Genomic DNA, 19337 nt, shown 5'->3' on the forward strand with positions numbered 1-19337 from the left:
GCAAATAAGAAACTCTTGGGTCTCTTTTTGCAGCCATATGGATATAAACACAAGGATATCAGGATATTTAGTGAAGGGAAATCAAACGAATAGAGTACTAAGGTTAAAACTTTGACGTCAAACATCACATCTAAAAGCAGGAAAAGCATTTGTTGCCATTTTGAACAAACACTGTCCTCAAAATGTAGAGGATGATAAACAAACTTGACTGACTGAGCTTGTGATCCCCTCTCTTCCATACAAAGCCAGGAGATCGGTCCTTTGTATCCTTGTTTTCGCGCCAGCAAGGATACAGGTACCGATGTCCCCGTTGTCTCTGAGCCAACACAAACATGGAAACCTCATTGCTGCGTGTCCAGAGGTGGAGGGAGGAGTCCTTTCCTCTCCGCATATCTCCTCCTGATTAGCGGGAAAGGGTCATCGTCCCCTGACATCCCTTTGTGTCTGTAGTATTGACGGAAAAGATGTTTATTTCCCCAGGTCATGTTGGTGGTTTGCTGGTCTTGGCTAAAGTCTGCCTGACCTGGCTCACTACACCCGCACTGACCTCAGAGAGACGATGAACACGGTGAACATGGTCACACCTCCAGGAAGAGGCCTCGTTCTGATCTGACCTTTGTAAAATAGTACCTTTTATTTTTACCTTTGTCTGCATGAGCTCCTCATATGTCCTCCTAAATGCAGACATGTATATTTTTTGCCTGTAATATCACAACTACACATTAGTGTTAGACTGATATATCAGCTCGGTATTGACCTTTTATTGAATATCAGATATCAGCCAGTCTGTGTCGTCCACCACTGACATGATGGAGGTTCCTCCCCGACCACAGCTACATAAAAAACCTGCAGTGAAACTTTATCTTCTTTGCACATTTTATGAATTCATTTAATTATTAAATTATGTTTCTTGTAAATTAATCTTCGTTTAAAGGCCTAAGGTATCCCAGAGTTTCCCCTACCATCGAATATCTGGGTTGAGTCACCTAAAACTCACCCAAAAGAGTTTCAATGGAGAGTTTTAGTGTCACATTTAGTTTCTCAATGCATTCCTCTCTGTCAAGAATACAATTCTGGGGGAAACACTAATTTATTGGCATAAAAAAGATATTGAATATCTGCACAAAATATCAGCTAAACCTAATATATACAATAGCAAATTTTAAGCTATAATATTGAAAAAATAATAGATTATTCATTGATTCTTGTTGTTTTATGTTCCCACTGAACACTATACGTCATTTCAGTGTCACTGTGCTTTAGCTCTCCTGTGGCCCAGGATTTGTTTTGGCTATGTATAGCCCAGTTTTAGACCAAGTAGTAAGTACATTATTAGATATTTAAACAATGTATAAACAGCTATAAATATCCAAAATATGCACCATTCATACGCACAAGATAATGCTTTATTAGTGTAAGATGTAGACGTCTACTAAACTTTCACTTTTAAACCCTATGTAGCCTCATTGTGGCTTAGATGTCTGTAGCCATTTAGACGTATTTTAAACGGACAACCCACTGAGCAATGTAAAATTGCTCAGTGGGTTGTCCAGTTGTGTAGCACTGTCTACTGTAGAGTGATCCCAAACCCTGCAAGATGATGTTTTCCATATCCCCGGACTATTCTTGGCCTGTCCCAAGAAGGCGCTGTTAAAGATATCAGCTTAGAGGATGTAAGTGTGTCTCACTCCACAGACATATTTAACATCTGAGGACGGTCTTCGCCTGTTTTAGTCATGAAAAACACGACATCAGCCAGCACCAGCATCCGCACGTCAAATTCAGTAACAGTCTGGAACAAACAAAGAAAAACATAATCTAAGCTCTACGAAGAAATCACAGTGGGGGTATCGTATGGAAACGATGAACATCAGTTGGAGGATCTTCAAAGCCTTTGGAGACATTCCACTCGCCCGACCATGCCGTCATCTTGCTCTCCGGTCTTTTGTAAAAGACTAATACTGGCTCGGCAGTAAAACTCTTTCTAATTATCCTGATTTTCAAGGCTTTTTTAAGATTACATGGCAGGCTTCCTCCCAATGATCGCATTTCACAACTTTTCCTAAACATTCTGCGGCTTACTTGGAACATTTTATACGCTTTCATTTTTCAGGAGTAGTAGTCATGTTAAACTGATCGTTCACTGTAAAAGTCTCCCGGGGAGCAAAACGGAAAAAAAAAAAAGATGAGTCCCTGGACAGAGTCCCGTCTGTGTGTTGGCGGAGAGGGGAACAACAGGATAAATAGTGAGTAGGATGTGAGCCTCCCAACTCTGACCTCCATCTGCACAGCTTCCTCTCCAGTCTCCCTGGGTGGAACTCCCCCCAGGCCGCTAAAACTCACACATATCTACTGTTCCCCCAATCATGTCTCCAATTATTCAGGCCGGGCCTTCTCACTGGCTCTAGTGTTTCTCAGGGTGCTGGTGCTGGGGACCCCTTGCGATAACATTAACCGCCTGGCTGGAGCAGCAGGGGTTTGTTGCGGTTGGGCTGTTGCCACGAGAGATTTCTATCTGCAGCCACGGAGCAGGAAATGAAAAATAAGCTTTCGGACACATTAAATGAGTGGAAACGGCTAGTCAGTCCACTTTCTTCATAACAATGGAATATCGGTCTTGTTTCTCAAAAACATCTTAGCACTGAGATCATCTTTGTTCACTGCGTTATAATGGAACAAAAATCATCTTAACGCTAGGAAGACGCTGTGGGTAACCATAGCCTTGGTTGTGTTTTGTCTTCTGACACAATAGTTGTTGTAATTTCAGCAATTTAGACGGCTGAATGGGTTATAAGGTGCTTATAGAAAACACATTTAAGATTTAAGATATGGTTCATCTTATTATGTGATTTGCTAAGATTTTGGGGTGAAAACTGGATCTCTGGATACAGTTATGTATATTTGAAATAAGATATTTGGCAGAGATCATGTGATAAATGATTGAAGATGATTAGCTATTCAAAAAAGAACTTTAACTTTAATTACACCCTCATTATTCTTTTTAGGATTCTTTCCACAGATGAAACAAAGAACCAGAGATGAGGACAGGAGGCAGGCGAGATCAGCATGTGGCTTGAATTTGCCTGGTTGGCCTATTTGCCTGCGGAGTGAAACAGCTCCAATCTTTATGGGGAACGGGGTTCAATCTGATGCGTCTCTCAATCCCCTCAGGAAGTGTGTGCACCAGTGCAAGCAGGGGAAGTTTACTCTGCTGCTCAACAGATCAGTGTTTATGTTGGGGCCACCTCACAAGGACGCACAGCGGCTTTGATTTTTCTCTCCCCCCCCCCCCCCCCCCCCCCCCCCCCCCCTTTTTTTTTTTTTTTCATGTGTGTGTGTCATTAAATGAGTCACATTTTCCACATGATAAGTGCAAAGCAAACAAATTGATTCTGTTGTTATTGATGGAGCACAGGATGTGACTCTTGGACAAACCAGAGAGAGAGATGGTTCGATGGAATGGAATCCCTGGGGATCGCATTAAACCCACGTTGTCTCACAAATCAAACTGGTATTAAGGCAATTTGTTTCCATAACTTAAAGGACTATACTGAGTTTCTGAGAGTTTGGCCCACTGGTCACCTTATCCAACATGGGATGAAAGGATTGGCACCAAAATCATCTCTGTGTCTCTGGTTAGACAGTTTCGACCAGTGAGCATGTTATGTAAGTAAGTATGAAAGTGAGAAAATGAGGGCTGGCAAAGGCTTAGTTAATTTTAATGATGCGTCTAAAGCTGCCCGGCTTGTTTAGGGGATTGATTAAATACACATGAATTTCAGCAATAACAATGCTCTTTCAATGGCAGAAAGTCTCTCTTCCTGTGAGACTTTGTTTACACGGGAAGTGAGCAAAGTTAGCTAAAGCTTTTTGCGCTGTTGATTCATAAGAGACTTCACTGACGATGGTTCCAATGTTTCAAGTTTTCAAAACTTATGAATCTACAGGCCATAGAATAAAAAACAATACCAACTTTGGATTACTGAAGGGTTTATCTTCACACTCACTGAACATAGGCTACTATATGCTAAAGTAATTATGGACAAAACTATCTTCCAGAGACACAGAGATGATTTTGGTGCCGATGAGCCAAACTCCCACAAAGTCGGTGTCGTCCTTTGAGTAGTGTAGACCTACATAGTCATAGTACTTTTTGACTTTCTTTTTTTATTATTCAGTGAGTGGTGACATAAAATACACTAGAAACTGGTTTGTGTAACTTTCCCTTGAGAGGACAGCATCCACCATGGAGCCCCACCTCGCTCTTTTCTTTTTTGTCGGGCGATCCCCACTTCTGTCAGTCCTTGCTTTGTTTATGGCAAATATGCCGTATGATAGTTTGAGGGGAAAGGTAAGTCACATGGGAAAGGTAAATCTGCTTGAGTGTTAATTTAGGAGGAATGTGGCCAAAGTGTTGATAACAGGATAACAGGATGGACACAGATTTTTTTTTTTTTTTTTTGTAAGGAATCTAACTACACAAAAACACAGACTCAGCGTTTTTGTATGGGGAAGTTCGAATCAGCATATAACACGGTCCGCTCACTTTACAGTTGGGATTTTGTCTACTGCATCTGAGCTATTTAACTGATTTACAGTGCAGAGAATAGGCCAACAGGATTTTCCATAACTGGGGTGTAGTTAGGCAGCATTGAGTTTGTAAACACATGTATATTTTTATATAATTTACAATGAGCAAGTAAGTAAGTGCCAAATTGTCCCCAGAGCCATAACATTTACAAAATGTCTAATTTTGCTCGCTTTGAATCGAGGTGGTCTCAGAGATGCAATCTGTCTTAAGATAAGGGGACTTGCTGTTTGTTTTAGTGGAGGGAAAATGTAAGATTTGTTTGCTCTAATAGGAATGTTTGGGATTTGCTGTTATCTCCATCATGTTTAACACATTACAGAGAAAGAGAGATGTTGCGGCAGCCAGCAGGCACACAGTGGCAGAAGGTTATCAGCTGCATCGCTTTGGCTTCTCGAGACTCTCGGAACAGACATGGATGACCTGAAATCCCCTCTCCCTCTCTCTCTCTCTCTCTCTCTCTCTCTCTCAGAGTGGCAGTCCTGCAACAAAATATGTTTCGGCAGCAGACACAGGAGGTCTTCTACAATATCTTCATGTCATGGAAACTATTGATTAATTACTATTCCACCACTCACTGTATTCTCGCATTCTGTCGTCTGCCGTTCTAATGCAGATCTGTGGTTTCAATCAAACCTGAACTGCAACAGGTTCCCGACTCTACGTCAACAAATCCACCAAAACAGAATTCACAAATGTTACTTCTACGAGTATATAGATCAACAACCTTCTCCCAAAGATAGACATTAGAGAACTGATATTCAAATCTGTGAAGACATCAATTATCATCATTAAAAACATGAAGATAATGACTAATTATTTTATTATAGTGCTAACTGGTGTGAACAAGAAAATTCAACCGTATAAATTGTGTGAGATGGTTTGATTTGACTATACTTCACTGCAGTTAGGCCATCTCACACAAATAAAAATTCACTACAGTTAGGCCATCTCACACGAAAAAAAAAAAAAACTGCAGTAAAAACCTCATATAGTTTTTATCATGTCCCTCTCAAAGCACATTGATCTCAAAAACATGACAGGCAAGGTCACTTTAATGTTTAAAAAAAAGTCTACAAGAGATCTCATGCATGGGTTTCCATTCTTGGTGCGACCATATTGGTTACATATTGATTGTGTGACTACAAAGGGAATACAGCTGAAGTCTCAGACAGTGATTGGGTGTGCTCTCTCCATTTGATCTCTTTTGTCCTCTTATACCAACTACAATTTACTGAGGCAAGAAGATACTCTTTTTCTCTCTTTATATAGAAACTGGTAATGAAACAGGTCATTGTGCAACTCCCTTCACTTCCTTCCCTTTATGTTAGCAGCATGCGAGCACAACAGGACTCGCTCTACATTAAATATAAAGGCTTTAGAGCACAGATAATGTAACCTTGAAATACAGATGATCATCTTCCTTTGCTGTGAATTGAAAAGAAGCAGCTTGTGGTTTTGAGATTACAAATAGTAGCCTACATACAGTATGTTGCAGTAGATACACACAGCAAAAACTGTTGGGTTGTTTGCCCAACCAAATTATTTTTTATTTGGTTATTTTTTGCCTCACCCTGTGCCTGTTTTCAGCCGGAACTTGGCCTGAATTTGCTGAATTTCCATTTATTTATTCTTCAAGGTGAGGGATAATGTTACCAAGCACCTGTGTAATATTAATAGTAGTGTACTGGAGCTAGCTAAACAATTGTCAGTGTCCATTATCATCTCTAACGTATTTTTATACAATGCTACTGCTAAGCAAACATATAGCATATAGCTTGTTAGCTAGCGCAGAGAGCATAGAAACCTAAATTCAAATAATACTGCATTCTAATAAACTTTTTTCCTATTAATTTACTTTTATTTTTAACAAAGCCTGTCAGATTCCTCTTCTTATTGTGATCTTATTCATCTCTAACGGAGGAGGTTACTTACTGAGGATAAAGCACTGAAAGTCCAATTAATGATCTGAGGGAGAGCAGTGAGAACTGGGCCACTGTGACAATAACATTATCTGATTCAGATGGTGGGAACCGAGGTCACACAGGAGCTGGATGGTGTTTCTCATTAAAGCAAGAGTTCACATGAGCTGCCAAGGCACAGGGAAAATTACTGATTGAAAATTGAAACAGTGGATGCGTCCTGGTGGTTCAATGGTCTAAGGCACATACCATGTAAACGCCAAGTTGTGGGTTCGAATCCGACCCAGGACCTTTGTCGGATGTCATCCCGCTCTCTCTCCCAATCTTTCCTGTCTATCTCTACCTTGAACTGTCAAATAAAGGCAAAAACAAAAATTAAAACAGTGGATAGAGAGGGAAAAAAACAATAGTATATAATTTACCATAAAACTGTGGTTTGTACACGTGTTCGAGTAGGTTATGAGTTAGGTTTTAAAATTGAAACCAAGTGTGTGATATGAAAGTGCTTACACAAGGCAGCAAATTTAGTGGCCGACTGTTAATGAAATCACTTGGAAGGATGCGTGCTAAAAAAGTGAAAATGCTCTCCCAAAGAGACATATCACTTTAATGTAATGAGACCAGTTAGCATCTATAGAAACAAAAGAAATGCCGTAGTAAATGGTACATACAGTACAGTCAACATAGTGTAGTGTTGGGTCAAACTTTGCATTGGTCTGCCCTTTACATTGCATTGTTCTGTTGTCTGTGAAAAATATCCCCTCTGTAGCGGCTACTACTTATATACTTTTCACAGCATTCAAAACTGTTGTAGTCTGATAAGATGTTCAGTAACAGGAATTGTCAATCTGCTCTCGAAGTTACTTCCTCTTTCCACTTCCACTATGACAAATCAGGGCACAGAAGTGGACCAACCACGCCTTCATTATATGCAACCATGCAAAAAACATCATGATACATGCAACTCAAAAGAATTAGTCCCCCTAAAAATCAAAGCAATCTGCGACTGACTTAAAATATAAGCAACACAGTAGCTATCCACAGGTAGCGATGTGAAATCAGATAGGCAGCGGAGGCAAGATGGCGAGATCGATTACTTTGAGGTTCCCATGATCCCGTCTCTCTCCAGGGAGAGAGCCGCGGCGGCGCAGCGTGGGTCTCTCGACTGTCATTATCACCGATGGGAGCCACAATAGGTCAGGGAGATGAGATAACATTGTGAGCGGCAGAGCAGCAGGTGAGAGGCTCAACAGGGCGTGATTAGGTATCCGGGTCCCAGGGTGTAGCGTTGCCTCGGGGCCTCGGGGGCCCGGCCTCGCCATCTGCCAGGGAGAATTCCTCCTGCCGCGGGGGAACCGCTCAATACCAGCCCAAACTGTTGCTGTGGGGCGTCGCTTTGAGTTTCTCCTGTTACCTTTTATAGAGAGAATTGTTACACTTTAGAGCTCTTTTATTACAGTTGACAGTGTAAACACCAGCTCAAAGAATGTATGAAACCTTTACAGACAACAAAGGAGTGAAATGTCTGGTATTTGTGTAGTAATTCTTTGTTGCTTTGAATTTAGCACGCCCCTATTTCTGCAGATATTTTTGTACATACACTCTGCCTCTTTCCCTTATGTATTTACATCGTAAATTGTGTTTTATGCAGCAATAACAGTGCGTGTCAAATCTTACAATGAGTGTCAGATGTATTCTGTCTATAGACCCAAGGCACCTGGCATCATCCATGAAGTAGTAAAATAGTACATGTCATCTCTTGGTTAGACATGTGGTCCAGATCCTGTCAGTTTTCAAGCTTGCAGGTTTCAGGGCTCCAGTGTGAGGCCATCAGTCACAGACAGGACGCCCCAGGGAAGCTCTGATGACAGCCATGCTGGATGGTTCACACATGACCTAAGAGCACTGCTGCACGCAACACCCTGTCCTGTGACCTCCCGGCAACCATCGACACTTTGATCTCACAACATGGTGTAAAATTGGAGATGCCCACCACACACCACACATGCCAGACATCCAGTCTGCTTGACAGGCAGGCACGGCTGAACATGAGAATATTGAATTAGGAGCTGTCGTGGAAACCTACAAGGACGTGGTTGCAGCGGCTCTCGGCTTACCAGACGGACCAGGTAAACAACGATCAATCAAGGTTTTGTAATCAATACTCCCTGATAGAGAGCTCTACAGGAAACAACCAGCAGGACAGATTGAGTAAAGGGTAATTGCCACTTATTTCTCAATAAAAATCACAATTGACTGTAATGTTAAGCTGAAACACTCATAGTATTTCAGAGACAGCAGTGTCTCTGCAGCAACAGTTTTGACGAGGTAAAAAGAAGTGTGTAAAAGAAGAGCAGCAGCCACATCTGCTAAATCACTTAAAATCAGTTAAGAAGCTCATGGTGCTATTGCAGATATCAGACACTGATAACCGTGACCAGCACCTCTAACCTTAAAGTAATAGATCTTGACATGCTTATCATCCACCATATCATCCACTTTCACTGACACGAAACCCCCACAGTGGGCCATCCCAACCAACATTTAATATGTGCAGATACAGTTTGCATGCTGCACACACGACCATTTGTTTGTCACTGAACATGGTGGCAACTTTTTTTCCCAGTAGGATGTTGTCAGACACCAGTCTGTGATTTGGTCCAAGAACATTGGATGTCTTTGTGCAGATCCGGAGGGCTGACGACTTGTCCAGATGTGGACAGCGACCCTGCGCCGACCCTCAGCGGAGCCCACTGTGCTCCTGTTGTGCCCCCCAGCACTGTGCTGCTGGACATTAACGGGTTTATTAGTGGCATATTTCATTACATTGCAAAACACTAACAAGAACAAAGTCGGTAGTAACTACAGCATAAGTCTACCCTTCAAGAAGTAGATTCACATTAAAAGGTCATTAAGTAATCTGTGACTTTTATCGGTGACCAAGGAATTGCAACAACATCGACAAGTCTCTGGCACAGCTTACGGTGGCCTGTGACTGACATAAATAATAACTTTACATTTTCATAATAGAGATGAGAACCCTAGCTAATTAAAGCAGAGATCCAACAGAAACGTAAATATATCACCATGCAAAATATTGTAATAGTAATACTGTTTTGTCATTGTTGCTTTTTTGGCTTAAAGATAAGCCTTCATAGCTGAAATGTCTTGCTTGTAGCACCGTCTTGTTGAGCTGCTGAAAATGTGAGCAGGTACTCCAAAACAGAAGATGAGCATAAAAGTGAGCAAGTCATTGGTACAGATCAACAACCCTATCACACCCACGCAGATATATTACGTTTTTTTATGGTCATACTATAGTCAGTAAAAATCGTACTTTTTTCACCGTTATTTAAGATGAATGTTAATAAGGTTATATACCTCTGTACACATAATACACATACATTTTACCAATTGCAGCCTCGAACTTAAAGAATAAACTTTGTGTAGAGGGCCAGCTCTGCGTCTAGCACAGTCTCATAGCTGAGGCTTGTTGTTCAGTGTTGACAGAGCAGAGGATGAGGGGGTTTATCTACTAGAGCAGCCCAGGGCTCCACTACATAACACGGCTCCCATCTGTTCAGCTCATCAGGCCCGGTCGATTGCTGCCGCCGTTACTGCTGGAAAACAGTTTGGGTGCTGCTGACAGTCTGCAAACAGTCCTGAACGACGGTCCAGCATGGGACTATGACCCCCGCTTGCCCAAATCCCTGCTGGGCCACCAGAAGGCCTCTGTTTTGATAGCAACCATTACCCTCATTGGGCTGACCCTCTGAGCTAACATCCCTGCCATTAGATACACAAGTAAGCACGCCTGTAAGCATGCTCCATGACATTGGGTAAACATGTTGGCAAAGCAGTGGAATGTGAAGTGACAGGCAATTTATGGAGAGGAAAATAAGCCGGTTCAGGGAATTGTGTGCCGACTGCCACAGCCAGAGGAGAGACACAGAAACACTCACAGCTTTGTGCTGCAATGGTTCATAATGTTCTGATGTTTTGACTGGTGAAATGTGATGGTGTCATGTCAGATCAGAATATCAAAATCTCTGTGTTGCTGTTGTTTGCAGACAATACAGTGCACCAAAACACCTCTCTGAATGATTTGAGAGGTAGGTGGAAACATCCTACAACCACTTAATTACAGCTATCTTAATACATTTTTCAAGAACGTCTCCTCTGAGTAGCTGTAGCTTACTATACTTTAAGGAAAAATGTTCACTTGAATATATTTTACAAGGACTAAAAGTCAATAGACTATTTACAAGTTATAAGCACTTTATTCCATTGAGTCATGTCTTTAATTGTGTCTTCAGGTGTATTCAAAAAGTGTATTTTTTTTTACAAATTCTGCTTTGCAAACACCAAAATCTGAGTTTCCTTGGTGTTTCAGAAAACATTAAAAGTGTATTAAGTCACAAATGTGTGTGTATCAACACAACAGTACTTGGATCTATGTACATTCCCTAACAAACGTCAATTCTACGCTTCATGTCAGCATGACATATTTTGGTTTAAAAACACAGTTATGGGGTTTTGAGTCGCTCTCTCTCTCTTTACAGAATAGATCTGTTCCCGACACCAGCGGGGCCGTCTGCTCCGACCCTGCTGGTGGCGGCCTGGATTGGGTCGCCGGCCTGTAACTAATGGTCCACTAAATCTTAATCCACACTGCTCAGCTTCACCTTTTGGCGATACCTCCAAATGGAGAAAGTGAGCTGTTTAGCAGAACCGTGAGATGGGAAGCGACTGGCTGCTCCTGCACTGTGAACCGCATCACCCCCTGCAGAACTAGATGGGTTCTCTTTCAACATGTGAGGCAGAAAGGAGACATTTGACTGGCTTTGCAGCAGACCCTGTCCACACATGACATTTGTTTGGTTTCAACAAGTGGTCTCATGATCCTGGGACCAAAACAAGACATATATTCCCTCAACCCGGGTATCAGAGGCTCAGTAAAAGCTCAATTTGGCAATAAGCCTGCAACAAGGTGGGTCCCAAGTCCTGATCCATAGCTGAAGATTACATCACATATAATTAAAAAGCAAATCCTTCCGGCGAGTAATAAACACATAAGGAAATCATACATCAAAGGACAATAAAAAGCATCATAAAAAATATGTCCTGTGACTTGCAAGATGGTGACTCTTATGCTTCAGATAAATACGAGGACAAATAATAATGTTATAGTTTCAATTTATCATGTGATAACAGTAGAGCTAAACATTTGTTTCATTGCATGGCAACACTGAGTCTCCTAAAACACGTTTCCTCTTTTTCATGAAGACACTGAAAACAAAACTCTTACATCACCATTGTACCATAATTCTTTGCCTGTGATATGTAGTAAATAGTAAAATGGTTCAGATCTTTTGTTTCAAAGTTCTAGAATTTCACCAAGACACAAATATGTGTGTATTATTTTTATCTCTACTGGTTGATTAACGCAAATTACAAAGAACCACACAGATCACCAGATAAACACCAGCTATACCAACAAACGTCAATAATAGCAAAACCTCATCACTCTTTAACTTGTGTCACAGTCGGTTTATTATGGTTGCTCTGACCTGTTGAGGGATCAGCCCTCTGCCTTCAAACAAACACTCTCTGAGCATGGGCTCATGTGGGCTGGGTGGCCTGCTGGGCCCTCTTGCTCCCCGGGGTGTCTGTTTGTGAGAGGGCCTGTTATCCACAGAGCACCCATGGGCCCTCCCACCTCCCCGTAGCGTCAGCAGAGGCCTGCTGGAGAGCAGGAGCTGGGAAAGCCCCAATAGAGGAGAGGAGGATTTGAGGTTTCAGACATTACTGTTTAGTTACATATTGTAGCATGGATGCAGGGCTGGGATGATTATTATTCCAACACCCCCACTGAGGGAAATGCTACAGTTCTTCATGAGAACTCAAATCTTGATTGGTCATTTCAAAGCAAAACCTGCGAGTCAGCGGTGGGCGGTCTGGTAATCATTAAACGATGAGTCTACTCAGACGGCTGAGCTCACATAAACCACTTTCTCCCCTTCACGTCACCACCATATGGTCCACATTCACTGGGGCACTGGGAAAGAAACATCTACAGCATCATTATGTTAATGGTGACGCCAAGGCCGTGGCGGCCCAGCAGACAGAAGCCGACTGAGGGAGGGAGGGAGGGAGGGAGGGGCTCGCCGATTCCCATACAGAAAAGCTGTCATCTTGTCCAGCAGAAATAAGGACACATGCAAATGACTCAGCTGATGCATACAGGCCATGTTTACACTGAGATCCATGCCTGTTGAGCATACATTTACGCATGTGTTTGTCTGGATCTCAGACACTATTGAGCATAACAGCCTCGTCATACAATGGAAGGAGGTGATAAACAAGCCATGGCTTCTGATGGCTATAGTGTCATGGGAGGGATGCAGACCCCCAGTCACGCCAGTTAAATTAGAACACCACAATGAAAAGTACAACAATTCATCCATGAATGTTTGACTATATTAACGTTTGCAATTGTATTTGCTGAGTGGGTCTCAATGGCCAGGAATCAGTGGGCAAATGATGATCCAATCATTAACTTGCTTGCTATTTGTATTATATAAGAGCTAGTCAAAAGAAACGTATTTGTAAAAATGGCACAGGCTATCAAGCACAAGTGTATCTTATTTGATGCAACTTCAACTTAGTGTATGCCGATCTATTTGGTGAGCTATTTTTAAAATAGTAGCTTGTTTTTCTTTGTTTTTCAGTTCTCCTACTCACTTTAATACCTGATCACCATATCTAACGGACCACAATCCAAACTGGAATAGAATTGTGACAAAACATGATCCTGCAGATTTAAACTCCTGTGGGGATCAGGTCCATTCAACCTGCTTCAGCAAAGTTATTTAAGCCTCTGCTGCTTACATGAAGAGTGGAACACATCACTTTGGTTAGAACTTCAGTTTAGTTCATTACATTTCAAGATGAGGATTCATTCACCACTGGTGAATCACGACTGTGTGCTTGTAGGTTCCCAGGTTATTCAAAGCTGAAATAATAGATGCTGATAAGATCCTGCATTGTGCATTTCTTTGGTTTCACTAATTGGGTTGCCCAAAATCCTCTGAGCTCTAAGACTGTCTTTGTTCCATTGACTTACACTGGTGCAAAGATGAAATTAGCCTTGTGTTGCTATTAGAAAACCCAGACCAGAAAAAAAGGATTCCAGGATTGGACGAGCTATAACAGAAAAGTGAACTTTCTAACCAGTTCCAGTACGCCTGTTCAGCATCCAAACTCCATGACAGCCCAGGCTTTTTATTGGTTGACATCAGAGGTTGACATGTTGCACATTCAGTGGTATTACCTCATGTCAATTGTAAGTTATGGGTTAAGATTTTTAAAGGGGCATACCAACCAGTGTGAAGAAGATCTGTAGCTGCTCCATAAATTATTCATTCAGAGGGATGTAGAGTTGAACTGTGAGAGCATTCAGTAGGATTTTATCAGGCAGGGGTTTTCTGTGGTTCAGAGCTGTTAACACTACAATAAAATAAAGCTAATTTTAATATTTAAAAAAAGACTCAAAAATACTACATACAGACAGACAGACAGACACAGATAGATAGATAGATAGATAGATAGATAGATAGATAGATAGATAGATAGATAGGTCTGCAGTTAGATGAAAGTTGGATGTCTTGTCTGCCTACCAGGATGAAAGGTATTTGTCGCCCTCTGCTGGCCACAGTTGTGTAATGTGAACACTGTTATGAACCATAAGGAGGCGCTGTTGTATTGTAATAGCTCAAAAAATCCCACATCATTGGCTGCTATAATTCAATGCAATTTTTTATAATTTGAGTGTTATTCCAAAATGTGATATCCATCCAACATTATGTACTATGGTCCCCTATGATCCATTAATGTGAATATGAGCACATTTTTTCACACCCTGTATATAAAGTATGTTGTAATTTTCCACATATAGTTGTCTATCACCTACTCTCATATTCCTTTCATTGTTAAAGATTGCATATGCATATAAATGCTTGACCTTTTTCATAAAGCACAAATCTCATTGTCTTTATATCACAGTAAGTTCTGCAGCTGATACTACTGCTGCTATTTTGCACATCCTGCTGATGCATTGTGGGTCTGCCCGAGTGCTGGAATTGTTGGTTGCAGATTTAATTCCCATTTGGTCAATTCTTTTTTTATGTCCTATTTTTCTGTGATGTATCACTATTGCTCCAATACTAGTCACTAGTATTGCATTTAGTACTACTGCATTTATCAATACACAGGATATGATGTTACTATCCCTTGTGCCATAATCCAAGGTGAACATTCATACAGAGACCTAATTCAGAGTTTAACAGAATGATATACTACCATACAAATGAGTACAATAGAAAACATCAGGCTACACCGTCATAAATCTACAGCACCATAAGACAGGCAACATTCACCAGTTATCTACGCTAACTTTCAGGGTGAGTGAGTGAGTATAAACTGGCTGCGTTTTAAAGATAGAATCTTCTGTGTTTTTGAAGAAATTATTGTTGGATTTCAGGTTTTCCAAAAATGGATATATGACGTTTTGGAATTTTACCCGTTTCATTACATAAGAACCAATCATAACATTGTCTAATACACAGTGCAGCTAGGTTTCTCCTGTGCTGAATGGATCATTTCAAGACAGCCCTTCATTGCACAGAGGTACATTTTAGTTTCTGAGCTCCAAAGCAGGTACCAGTTAGTGTTGTCCCAACACCGCTTTGTCTCTACAAACCAGTAATCCTTAATTCACCCCTTAATTCATGCAAAATCCCCTTAAAGGGAGTTATTAATGGAGGAGACCCCATCAAAACCCACTAAACATCCCTTAATCTTTGACTCCTTTCTAATTTCATGTAAAATTCAGGGAGTCTTATTAAAAACCCTGTAAACCATGCATAAAGGGATAAATCAACCCATGAATACCTAAATCTACTAACCTTACTTTTTTAAAGCTATATTCTTTTTAATGGATACTTAATGTTTATGTAATGAGAAATTAAGGACATTTCAGGGATAACATTCAGGGGTTTGGTTTCGTATTGTGTTGAGACTCATGACGCTGATTTTGAGGATTATTGTTTATTGATCATTTCTGGGAGTAGGTAGAGGATGCTGGCTCTCGGAAGTCAAAACGGATAGTTGAGCCCTCAGAAGGTGTGGTGGGCTTTTTGTGATGGGCTGGTACCACAAATACAGTCACGCTCCAGGTATGTGCACCCCTCGACTTTTGGCATATGTTGTTGCAATGCAATTATTTTGGATTTTCTGTCTTGAGATCTCCTGTTTTGTATTTGCGGTATATATTTGTTCAACATTCTGTATTATTCATGTCATATTTAGGCTGTTGTTACAGGTTTTGAACAGTATTTTCCATTGAAAGTTGTTCCAATTCAGTCTTGTTGTCAATAATGCTGACAGCAGGCCCCTCCAGAAAATGTTGATGGAATTCCAGGGTGTTGGAAATTCAAAAAACCAAAACTTGAGCAAATACTTTCACTAAGGAATGGCTTTTGACTGCAGTTCCTGAGATTTCAAAGAGAAAGTAGATTATCATGTTCCCACTTGTATGTGAAAATACATTGGCTGCAATTTCTGTTCTGTCTTTTTACTATTAAAGCCAATAAGCAAAATGGACAGGAGTGACTAAGAAAACTTGAAACAAGTGTAACATACAACAAGAAATGTTGAATAACTTCTGTAGAGTTTTGGACAACTTGAAACATTCTGGCTGAGTCGCCTAAATAATAGTTTGGTCTAGCCCAGGGTTCTTAATCCTGGTCCTCAGGACCGAATGTCCCGCTGCTTTTCATTCTGGCTGTCTAATCAGAGACCGGTTTACCACTGGGCTGCCAGGTGAATGTAATTTACTGCAATTAGCTCCCTGGTAGAATAGAAAACCAGCAGCACTCTGGGTCTGAGGACAGAGATTGAGAACCACAGCCCACGTGGCTTTTCTGCCACATCAGATTTCTACCAAATAACTCACCAACTCAAGATTTGTGCCATTCACTCTGGATCATGGTATAAAGGAACGTTCCTTCAGAAATTTTGTATTGTAGATTTAAGTGATGGCCTTCTCAATAAGCCAGGAGAAAGTATTTGTCATATAAAAAGGCAGAAGATTTATCTAGATCATAACAGATTTTATGACATGTTCACACAAACCGGTAATGTTCATAAACATGACTGAAAATCATCTACAACCAAACGGCATCTAAATGGCACCATACAATGGAAACCTCCCCTTAAAAGTGCTTCAATCAGGATTATACATTACTGCATCTTTCACCAAATGTAAATACTGCAGTGTATCATCAAATCAGTTTAATGCTATGGATTAGCAGAAAAGGTGGAATATTGCTCTTATTAGCCAAACCTGAGGAAAAAAGAAAAAAACAAATCAGATGTCACACTTTTATGATACAACCCTGAAAATCAAAGGGGATGACATTTCATTGTTTAAGACTGAAGAAAGACAAGTGGCAGAAAAGGCATTTAGACAATGTTTTCTTTATTTTGACAGTGAAACAAGTCAGCCAGCTGCAGCCTTCCTGCCCACAGTCACCTCACACCTAAAACTTCTGGAACTGCTTCTTGGCTCCAGCAGCCTTTGTCACTTTGAGGACGTTGAACCTCACAGTCTTGCTGAGTGGTCGGCACTCTCCGACGGTCACAATGTCGCCAACCGTGACGTCTCTGCACAGAAAAGACAGTAATCAGACGGGAACCAACAAAATAGGGACTTCTGTCTGAGAATATTTAGTGTGACTAAGTTAATATTCTGTAGATATGCTTGGACAATGGGTGTAAATCTAAGCTGCATCAGTATTGCCATAAGGCAGTGTCGTCAAAGCCTTTTGAGCTTGGAAGACCATCGTGAGAAAAACATCACTTGCAGCAAAATATCAAGTTGCTATACTTGGAAAACCAATCACAAAAATAATCTCATAACTAGAAAGACTGATGTTGAGATGTATTAAACGGGTTAGCTGCACATTTACTGAAGAAATGAATTTACTTTTCCACAATTTTAAAGTGTGGAACTTCAGGTTTTCCATGACTGTAGTAACTCTGAAAAAAAAAAAAGGACAGAATGGGGGAAGCCTTGTACCTGAAGGCAGGTGACAGATGAACAGACAGGTTCTTGTGCCTCTTCTCAAAGCGGTTGTACTTGCGGATGTAATGCAAGTAGTCGCGTCTGATAACGATGGTCCTCTGCATCTTCATTTTGGTCACCACACCTTCAGATCAGACACAGAACAGAAAGTTAGAATCACAGCTCAAATACTGGAGTACAGCGTGCAACAGCTTTCTGTGCCTCAAGCTGCATGACAGTATGGAACGCACTCAAACCCCCGTCATCAAAACATTGGAGAGGAGATTTAGAAAACTGCTTTAAACTGTATCATAGAGATTGTCACTGGAATACATCAGCGTTGCCATTAGGCATTGTCGTCAAAACCAAGAAGGCTTGGAAGACCATCGTGAGAAAAACATCATTTGCAGACCAGCGACAAGTTAGAGGAAGGAGTCAATTCTGAGCTTGTGTTAAATGTGCTTAAAAGTCTTGCAAACTGACCAGAGAGGATACGGCCACGGATGGAGACATTTCCGGTGAAGGGGCATTTCTTGTCAATGTAAGTGCCGTCAATAGCCTGGTGAAAACAGGACAATATTAAATGTATAACTTCCATCATTCTATACATATTTTCCAACAGTGAAGTCAGGGCACACATTATATTAGACTGCATCAGTTTTGCCAAAAGGCATTGTCGTCAGAACCCAGCAGGCTTGGAAGACCATCGTGAGAAAAGCATCATTTGCAGCTTACAGAAAGCTAGAAATCAAGAGGTTAAGAGCTTTAAATTAATTCAACAGTTTCTGGATCATTTCAAGTTACCTCTCTTGGGGTTTTGAAGCCGAGCCCAACACTCTTGTGGTAACGAGGGAGCTTCTCCTTCACCTCCTTGCCACCTTCAGGGACCAGAACACGCTTCTTGTTCTGGAAGATGGTGGGCTGTTTCTGGTAAGCCCTCTCGGTCTGCGAGACAAAACATAAGACAGGTCAGCAAGTTCATGTGTTGCTACTCAAGAACCACTCAACTTCCTTCATTATTGGGATAAACTCTGATATGACTAGTTTGTATCGGCGTTGCCCGGCCTGGCGAATTCGTCAAGAGCGACGATTGCCAAATGTGAGGAAAAACTTAACTTCGACCATTCTTCGCTGAAATAACAGCTAAATTACAAAATAATTGTTGTGCTGGGTGCTGGGGGTAGTGGCAATTACATCCAGGGGGGAACTGAAGACCTAGTAGTTGGTATGAATGCTAACGTATAGCAGGCTAAACTACTTAGCATTCTAGCTAGCTCGGCTTGGAGAAGGCTCAGCTGCATTACACGCGGGTACGCAAAACGGCGACTGCAATTTTCAAACGTGAAGGCCTGAAAGTGGCTGGAAATGGCTCGGTACCGACTATGTTGCTAACATAAGGGTACAGGCTTAGTATACGATGGCAAATACGTTGTTAAAAGGTACAAATAGCAATTTAAATTCACCACGCCGTTTTCCCGAACATACTTGTGCATCCGCCATCTTTGCCAGCCGAGTCGTAAAGAGGCCTGTGCATGCGCGCGACGGACGGAAGACGAGGAGCTACGGGAAATGACGTTTATGAAAGGGCGAGGCTCAAGAAAATCCTCGCACATAATATTACACATATATTTTACACAAATCGCTCATCTGTGTTGTTTGTTGAAGTATCTTATCAGTTTCTAACACATTATCTCAAGTATGC

At 41.3% G+C, this 19337-nt stretch overlaps 1 protein-coding gene and 3 non-coding genes across 4 annotated transcripts; all 4 read right to left on the reverse strand.

The window, feature by feature from the left end:
* Nucleotides 1-17033: 17033 nt before the first annotated feature.
* Nucleotides 17034-19164, reverse strand: rps11 (ribosomal protein S11). The gene is made up of 5 exons (XM_071925717.2): nt 19121-19164; nt 18440-18580; nt 18119-18194; nt 17651-17780; nt 17034-17235 (listed from the first exon to the last, which is right to left on the reverse strand). The coding sequence occupies exons 1-5, from the start codon at nt 19133-19135 to the stop codon at nt 17112-17114; spliced, it is 486 nt and encodes a 161-aa protein (XP_071781818.1). The 5' UTR covers nt 19136-19164; the 3' UTR covers nt 17034-17111.
* Nucleotides 17353-17436, reverse strand: LOC139932097 (small nucleolar RNA SNORD35). The gene has a single exon (XR_011785536.1). It is a non-coding gene; the product is annotated as a small nucleolar RNA SNORD35 (small nucleolar RNA).
* On the reverse strand, nt 17961-18044 carry LOC139932098 (small nucleolar RNA SNORD35). Its single transcript, XR_011785537.1, has one exon. It is a non-coding gene; the product is annotated as a small nucleolar RNA SNORD35 (small nucleolar RNA).
* LOC139932096 (small nucleolar RNA SNORD35) lies at nt 18281-18364 on the reverse strand. Its single transcript, XR_011785535.1, has one exon. It is a non-coding gene; the product is annotated as a small nucleolar RNA SNORD35 (small nucleolar RNA).
* Nucleotides 19165-19337: the final 173 nt, after the last annotated feature.

The sequence above is a fragment of the Centroberyx gerrardi genome, chromosome 7 (assembly GCF_048128805.1).
Source record: "Centroberyx gerrardi isolate f3 chromosome 7, fCenGer3.hap1.cur.20231027, whole genome shotgun sequence".
NCBI lineage: Eukaryota > Metazoa > Chordata > Actinopteri > Beryciformes > Berycidae > Centroberyx > Centroberyx gerrardi.

Coding starts and splice junctions, on each gene's coding strand:
- rps11 (XM_071925717.2), bottom strand. Junction 18,195..18,439: donor GCTTCAAAACCCCAAGAGAG/GTAACTTGAAAT, acceptor TGTTTTCACCAG/GCTATTGACGGCACTTACAT. Junction 17,781..18,118: donor CCGTGGCCGTATCCTCTCTG/GTCAGTTTGCAA, acceptor TCTGATCTGAAG/GTGTGGTGACCAAAATGAAG.